The sequence below is a fragment of the Geospiza fortis genome, unplaced genomic scaffold, assembly GCF_000277835.1.
Source record: "Geospiza fortis unplaced genomic scaffold, GeoFor_1.0 scaffold98, whole genome shotgun sequence".
NCBI lineage: Eukaryota > Metazoa > Chordata > Aves > Passeriformes > Thraupidae > Geospiza > Geospiza fortis.
The window spans coordinates 10718894-10727523 of NW_005054306.1; the positions used below are offsets into that span (position 1 = coordinate 10718894).

Sequence of the window (8630 nt, forward strand, 5' to 3'; positions counted from 1 at the left end):
AGCCGGCCCTAAACTGGGACGCTTACTCCCTAAATGTTGTGGCCTGTGCGCTCTGGCCCCGTGTGTGACGGGATGCCCAGTTACTACCAATGGTGCTTCCGCAGGGCCCCACGGGCAGGGAGGAGGCAAAGCTTGGAGGGACAGACCATCGGTCCGTGAGAGAATACGGATGGGCAGAGATTGCCGCTCCCGCTTTGCTGGTGTCTGCAGTATTGTAGCTCTTTGACAGCGATTCAAGGGACGGGCTGATGCATGGCTTTTTTGTCACGTGATGTTCATAGAGTTTGGTGTAGACACAGCGAGAAATAGCAATTTGGGTTATCTGGCAGCTGTTTGTGTAGATCATTTCGGGTGTGCAGGTAGTCAGCTGAGCTGTGGTCAGAGTTGCTAAGCTGCTCCGGCATCTTGAGTGCTGATATGTTTTTAGAAGGCCATCTAGGTAGACTCTGCCCTAAATTGTGAGATGACAAGTCTTGTTAGTAACCCAGTAAGGTGTTGGGGTCCTGATCATGGTTTAAAAACGCCTGCCAAAAAAGTGGGGATAAAAGAGCCAAGTTTGCAAAAACAGGCCAATAAAGCTGAATTGTTTCTGACCTGCTCTAGGGGATTTGCGGCACAGGTAGGGTTTGTCTCACCAAGAAATTATTTGTCTACAGGAAGGAAACTTGACCTCAAGAGACTTTGTGGTAGTTGCCGTATTAAAAAAAAATGCATAGAAAAGATACTCTTGGAAAGAACTTAGTCGACTTCACTTGCTGGACTGTGATATCCTCTTGTTTACAAATGCATGTGGCTCTCAGAGCATTAAAGCATTAACACTAGTATGCTGGATACTAGTATGGGCCCTGACTTGAATGGTAAGTCCACATTTCATGTGTGTATAAAAATTGTGTCTTGCAGCATCTTGAAGGCTGCTGTCTGGATATATGAAGCTAAATGTAAACATATAAAATGAAAATAAGTAATATGAGATTAAAATGAATGAAAATGGCAATTACTTCAGGGTATTTAGATTTGAATGCAAACATTAAATATTTTTCTAATGGAGTGGAGCTAATAAAAATATGATCTCTTCCTGATGTTTTTGCTGCATTTGGATTTTTTATGGACTAGAGACCTAGCCCCTTGCTACTCATGCTCAGACCTACTCAAAGCTTACTCAGTGGAATGCAGTAGTCAACTAATCGAATGCACACAATCACACTTTTTAATTTAATCCTTGGTAACAGTTGGTCTGTGTTTCCAGGGTAAAGAAAATTTGGTTTCAAAGTGATACGGCTGTCTGAAAAGGAGTAAGTGGCACATCCCTCCAAATCTTGGCCTTTGGTTCCCATTTCTTCCTGGTCCTGGCACTAAAGTTCTCTGAGCTGCAAAGACAGTCAGTGAATTGAATTCACTGAAACTTACAAACAACAGCAAACAGATCCAGCTTAAAATATGGCTGTGCAAATGTTCATTGCAGCACAAAGGATGACATCAGAATAAATTTTAATAATGTGATATAAACTTAGATTGTCTCTTCTGGTGATGTCAAATTACGCAGCCTTTTATGTTACAAGGCTTGGCTTTTTTATTCTACCTTTAAACAAGAATGTCGAGGTGTGGTGGTTGTCCATTATGTTCTTGAAGTAGGCTTGTGTCTAACAGCTCTTTAGATCTTTATTTCCTTGGCTAAATAATCAACACAGCTGAAATTATGCCTCTTTTAGAAAAAAGAAAAGATTAGTGAGTTTACTGTGTAGTAAGACAAGTAACAGATTTTGAGAGTATGTTTTCTGGTGCCTGTCTTATTCTCTGCAAACCCTGTAAGAGTGGTTACATCATATAAGTCAGAAATTTATATAGTAGTTGTCTTAACAAGATGCAGCCATATATATTTTGAGCAGAGAGCTTATTTCTTCTCAGGGGAAGTATGAGAAACGTCCTAGTTCAGTTTCTGGGCTATCTTCCAGAATGATCCATGCTTTATGTCTGAATCTATTGCAGTATATGCCCATTTCAGTAAAGGGGTCTGCCTGCCTTAAGAGAAAATAAGACTGCTTTCTTTTTCCCCCAACTTTCAGTGATTATTTACTCTATAAACCAATGTCTTCTTACATGATCGTAACAAGTTTAATGGCATAAGAATTCATAAATACTTGGATGAGGTTTCGTCTTCACTTTTGATCAAGTCTCTTCTCAAAATCTGAAGCTTTGTCAGAACCTGTTTCACATCTATCTCTTTGCACAGTGTAGCTATCAAATTTCTCAGGAAGATGTTTGTTTTTGGTTTTGTTTTGGTTTTTTTTAATGGAGTATGATAATATTTCTGGGTGAAGAGATGCAAACAGTGTTTTAGGTTTTTTCAAGGCTCATTTTGAAAATAAGAGGTAGTGATTTTAGTACTGAAGTTCAGATATTTCCCCGATGGTCAGAGAAGAAAGTATATTGCAATTGTAGCAGAAAAGCAGGATCTCAGCTGCTTCTTTTGCGCTAGAACAGCACATGTGCCTTTCCATTGCAGGAAAAGCTTGAAGTATTGCATTGAATGGCCTTTTTAAAATTTGTTGTCACCATAGAATAATTAATAAGTGTGCATTGAAGGTGAAATATCAGTCTTAAGAATTGTTTTGAAGTTACGGCAGCAAAACAGAATTACAGTGGTTGTCCCTGCTATTCCTCAGTTCTGTGAGGAGCAGGTGTGTGGAAGTTGCTGTGTAAACAGTGCTGTGAATTTTTTACATATGTTCTTAAAATTTTGCATTCTTTCTTTTCTGGAAAATAAACATTCAGTTTTGTAAGGTGATTTTCATGACTAGTTAGTTAAAAACACTCTTTAAATTTTATGCAGAAGGACAAAAATTTAATATGCAGTAAAGCACTGTCCTTGTCAAATATGGTATTGCTTAGTTGCCAGTAACTGTCCTAGTGGTGGTATTCAGTCATTCTGCCTTTCAGTAGCCCTTCTCAATTGCCTTGGATAACCTGGAATATTTATTAACCTGTGTGCTCTGTTGTGGAATGTTCCGATTTTAGTCTATGTGACTGTTTAAAGCTATTGGAGTACAGAGGAAGCTTCTCCACATGCAGCAATTCGCTTTGAGAATAGGAAAATAAAGGTACAGTGATTCTGAGAGAGGATGCAGTTTTAAAAGGCAATTTTAAAATTAACTCTTTTGCCTTTAGATATCTCAGAAGAAAGACATGCAAGTATGGAAGCTTTTGTTCCATCTCTCACTTCTCCTTCAGGTTGTTTCCAGAAATCTAATCTCCATGTTGATAAGTTTAATAATGAGAATTCTAATGTTGAACATTATTTTAGTGCCACTGCTTGATTCTGCTGGAAATAATTTCTGTGTGAATATTTAAAGACTGGTACTAAAACGGCTTTTATATTTTGTGAAATAAATCTGCAAGCACATCTGCTTTTTGTGTAGTAGATGCTTCCAAATGATGTCAAATATTATGTAAATTTATCTATTGCTTCATTTAGTTCAGGATATTTTAAAAAACTGCCTAAACTGCTTGTCATAGGGACTGAGTTCTTGTGACAAGAACATGTAACAGATTCTTTGTGCTGCAAACCCACTGCCAAAATATTTCTCTTAAACTCTTAATTTTTAACTTTCCATATTACATTGTTCCAGGTTTACAGATAAGGTACAGCAGAATAAATGCATCACCTTATTCATACAAAGAAAACTTTCATCTATTTCAGTAATATTTTTCCTAGCTCTTGATTGCAAAAGTCTATTTGTACACTTTATGTAGCAGAGGTAATGTTGTTTGAAAGTTTAATTTACAAAAGGTGCAATTATCAATTTTTCAGGTTGGATTATTTAAATAATTCACACAGTGCCTGTATAATGCTAGGGATTTGTCTTACAGGCCTCTGATTAATAACTACACAAATGTGCTGTCGGCTGGCAGTTTAAGTCCAGGCTACAGCAGTTCCTTCCTTGCCTGCTGCAATTTTTTCTTGCTTTTGTATTAGCAGAACAGCATTCCATATGGAAAGGAACACTGCCCAACTAGTTCTTTTAATGTAAAAAAGCTAAGTGATGAGCTGGGGAAAAAATGGATACAACCTTCTGACACTGGAGAATTTCAAGTTCTGGAGAAATTAATGTCAACATCGCTTTACACTGGAAAGGGGCAGAAGTCCTTGAACTTGTCTGTAGTCCATTCAGTGATAAGACAGGAATGAATTTGCTCTTCATAAAAGTCTGGCCGTTGTAGTCACTGAAAACTAACTATTTTTACTAGTAAGCAAAAAGTCTCCTTATTCTCTGATATTTGTGTTTGGTTTATTAAAAACTACTAATAAAAATCAGATGGATTCCTCTTAGATCAGTTGTTGTTTGTGTGATCATTTCTGAAGCACTTTTATTATTTAAGTATACTAAATTTAATCTCTGTTTACAAGAGTCTTGCATGAAGGGAATGTCTTGGAAATTTACTGAGGCTTGACCTGAGTGATAATTTTTTTTTTCTGAGAACACCTTCAGGAATTTGGAAGCAGTATATTATGCAAATTTTCTATTGCAAACAATGAATCTTTAGAAAAGCAAACTGTGTTTAAACTACTTGAATAAATTTTTTTTTCTTCTCTATTTTAAAGGTTCATTTGAATTTCTTATTGTTTCTCCATCGGCTAGCAGAAGAAGCCAGGACAAATGCTTTTGAGAACAAAAGTAAAATAATAAAACCTGAGCACACCATATCTGCAGCAAAGGTATTAACGCATTTCTAATATTTTTCATTTTTGTATAATGTATTATGACAGCCTATACAAAAGCTTTCTGAAAGTTGATATTTGATTTATAATCCAAAACCTATAGACACTTAATATTCTTTGTCCATCATTGGCATAATTTACTGTCACCAAGAAAACAAATTAACTCTTCTTGTGCTATTAAATATAACTCAATTTTTCTTGATTATTCCCTGTTTAAAGTAATAATTTCACTATATGAGTAAATCTACAAAATGGTCTACCAGCAAGCCTTCATGGCCCTGAAAGGCAGTCCAAAGTTGGAGGATCCTTATTTCAGCTGATACTACATACATACTACAAGGAAGCATGCTGTCTTAACTTCAGTGATATAAGTGAAGCTTTATGGAACAGGTGGGAAATAGTTCAGAGAGGTTCAAATACCTTTCTTACATCTTCAGTTCTTACCTGCTTAGTCTGAAATAAGTTTGTAGTGGATTCTGGCAGCACTGTGTGGATACAAGAACAAACAGACACTTTGTGTGATGTATTTGGCAAGGAAAGAACTAAGGGAGAATTAGACTGTGGATTGTTATATGGGTAGTTCAGCATAACAAGAAATGCTGTATGAATGAATATCTGTGAAGAAGGATTCGCTGCATTGCAGAGCGTGGTGAGTTTTGTTTACATGCAAAAGAAGGGAAAAGGGAAGGTGTTATATGGCTTTGTCTCCTAGAAAGAATTACTGTCAAAATATGACTGAAATCCTTTTTTTATTCTGTAGCTCATTTCACTTCCTAGGATATGTCTGCTTTACTTTGTTGTCATGAAGGAATTCAGTCTCTTTATCTCTTTAACCTCCTTCTCCTGCTGAGCGAATTGGGAGGACAAAACTTGATGTTACCTGATATTTTGATCCTGTGGCTTCTGTTTATCTTCACTATTTTTTTTCCCTTCTCCTGAAAGGTTTAGTTTTATACTTTTCTATTACTATAGTGACAGAAACATATACAGGATATGTAGGGTAGCCAAGTGAATGTTGCAGTTGGAGTCTTAGACATTTATGGTTTCTTTTTAACTGCAATCTTAACACTTTTTGAACATTTTTGTGCTCCATTTATTTTTTTAAGGTGGGAAGAAAGGAAAAACTGTGTGTATTTTAATAATTTTAACACTTAAATAGTCCCACTTGGGCTTTGAAGTTCATTTTTCAATTTAAACTCCAAACCAAAAAATGTCCTTCCAAAGGTCTGTGAGCTCTTGATACAGAAAGAAGTGAGGCATTGCAAACAAAAATTGAGCATAAGAAATGTATTATTGCAAACCTTATTTTTAATTTTTGTCTAGGCCTAACAGAGTAAGAACTTTAAGGAATCTACTGATGGCTCAAGAGTACTATTGCCATTTCTCAGCATTAATTTTCAAAATAAGCCTTTTATTTTACAGAATTCTTGCTTATGTATGTTCTTGCTTAAAAAAAAAACTCGTATTTGAAAGCTTTCCATATACTTTTGCTTTATTTCTAATATTTTCCCTTAGGTATTACCCTTTGCAACACAGCTCTTGGAAACAGATTAGCTAGATGAACCTTTGGTCTCTGTCTGCTGCCTGAATTGTATTGATAAATATACTTTTTTCTTTTCTTTGCAGGTTATTTTAAAGAAAAGCCGAGGCTAGAAAACAAACCACTGGAATTTTAAAACACATTTTTCAATGTTTTCTGACTAACTTGAGTTATACTGTGGGCCAGCTTCAGCATTTGTGGAACTACGTAGTTTGTTAACATCTATCTCCTGACTATCTTGCTGTTTCTTTAAAAAAAATTAAACAAAAAGATCTTAGAATGTATATTTTCATACACTTCATGCATAATTTTAATTTATGTGTGCCACTTGTCACTTAAGACTTTTGATGTACTTTATTTCATAATGATGGAGGAATGCTTGTACCATAGATAGCCTTTGGGTACAATGTGGCATTTATTATTAAAAGTGTGAAACTTCTTGAGGGGAACAGTTGTTAAAAAAATTAAATAACAACACTAAATTTAGTTTTCACTAAATCTAGTATAGATTGTGCAGTTGAGAGCTGATTTACTAGCGAGACAAAATTATGGCTTTCAAAACCATCACTGTAGAAACAAGTGTATTAAATACCTTGTCTTCAGTTTATTTATAAATGCCTTGATAATTTTTAAAATTACTTTGAAAAGTAGGCTGAAACTTCTGTGTTTTGGGGAAAGAATATATAGTTGGTATTTTAAATCATGTTTTGAACTGTTAAGCTGACCTGTTTGTTGTGGTACATGAGGCAGCTTGGTGGTCTGTAATTGAGTTGATGTGGACAGATACACAGGTTATGGAAAAGGAAAGATCTGGCAGAGCTGATGTTTTCAAAGTTAGATCTTGTAAAAATAACAAAGATAAGTTGGCTTGAGTGCCAAGCTATATCCTTTTCTCTTTTGTGTGTCATGCTAGCTTCTCAAAAGTCTGGAAATGTACATTATATAAAAATGTCATCTTAAATTAAGGTCATATTCTGTTCCTATTCTGATATTTGTAATAGTTTACTGAACACTTTGCTTAATAAATATATCAGTAAAGTTATAGATTAATTTTACTGTTCCAGCTGATAATGCAGTTTTGTAGAATATATGGTAGCTGATCCTTAATATGCACAGTGAGCTGTTGTTAAAATAAAGAATCTTTTAAGTGTTATGTATTGAGTAGTCTAATTTTGTTTGACACTTTACCAAATATATTCTAGAAACTCAGCAAAAAATTACATTTTAAAAATATTTTTGTAGTCTAAAGAAACTGTTGCAATGCCAGTACTTAAAATTTCATATCATATCAATGTTCTTTTTAAAATTTTTAAAATGCTGTATAACCTTTGAAAAGTCATCCTCTTCCAGTATGCAGAGAGGAAGGAAGCATCACTCTCCTGCTTTTCTTGATGCACAGAGCTTAGTGCATTTGGCTTCTTGTAAGGGTTGACTAGATTCTTTAGTCTGCATTTTCTTCTCTTACTCCTTTGGATTCTACAAAGAAGACCAAGAACATACACATGTAGAGGATATGTGGACTTAATAATCTGAAGTACATTCTCAGGAATCAGGAAGATCTGACTAGGTATTTATGTTTTTATTTGTGATTACTGTCTTTGATTTAACAATTTTATTGCAACACTATATTTTCCTTAGAAATGTTTTTTCATTTTTCCTGAAATATTTTCTTAGTGTCATATATAATCACATACCTTCCTCATTGTACAATTGTTTGAGTGCTGTAGCTTCTTTTGGAACTTGTTTTGATATGCACTTTAACTTTTTAATTTTTGATTTTTCTAGGAGCAGGTTCCACTCTGAGCTTAGTGGAATATTCTCATTCTCATGTAGTAGATTGATTAATGGTCAGCTACCACTGGGGATGGGAGGCAAAAAAGGGTTAAAACCAACCACCAGTGTACTTTAAAAATATTTTGTACAGCGGCTCTGGCGTGTATTCATGGTCAAGAAACTGCCTCTTTTTAATAGGAGAGGGACTTTGATAGTACATCGTGAATGTTTTGTAATAGCTGGAGCAGGCAGGTATTAAGAAGACCTGGGTAGCTTGACAGATATTCAGGTTTCTCTCCTAAACTTCAAATAAATACTTACTGAAAATTAATGGGGCCGATGAAGTGGGCTTAAGCTTTTAGAAACATAAAATGCTATTGTGTTTTTCTAGTATCGTCTTTAATGTTCACCATAAGGTTAATTGTATTTCTGTTTGGCAGCTCTTCTGTTCTCCTTCATCTATGTACCTCGGGTCTCCGTGCAGTATTCCTTGGTGGATTTTTGAAATTAAAACTTACACAGTATTATTGTCTAAGTACCTGTGAACACTTACAATTAATATAAACTTGGAGGCTATAGTGATAGGTTATTCCTGTGTTG

At 35.3% G+C, this 8630-nt stretch overlaps 1 protein-coding gene across 1 annotated transcript; it reads left to right on the top strand.

Annotated features, from left to right (window-relative positions):
- Positions 1-631: 631 nt before the first annotated feature.
- On the top strand, positions 632-7410 carry CENPW (centromere protein W). The gene is made up of 3 exons (XM_031066738.1): positions 632-857; positions 4601-4714; positions 6344-7410. The coding sequence occupies exons 1-3, from the start codon at positions 855-857 to the stop codon at positions 6368-6370; spliced, it is 144 nt and encodes a 47-aa protein (XP_030922598.1). The 5' UTR covers positions 632-854; the 3' UTR covers positions 6371-7410.
- The last annotated feature ends 1220 nt before the right edge of the window (positions 7411-8630 follow it).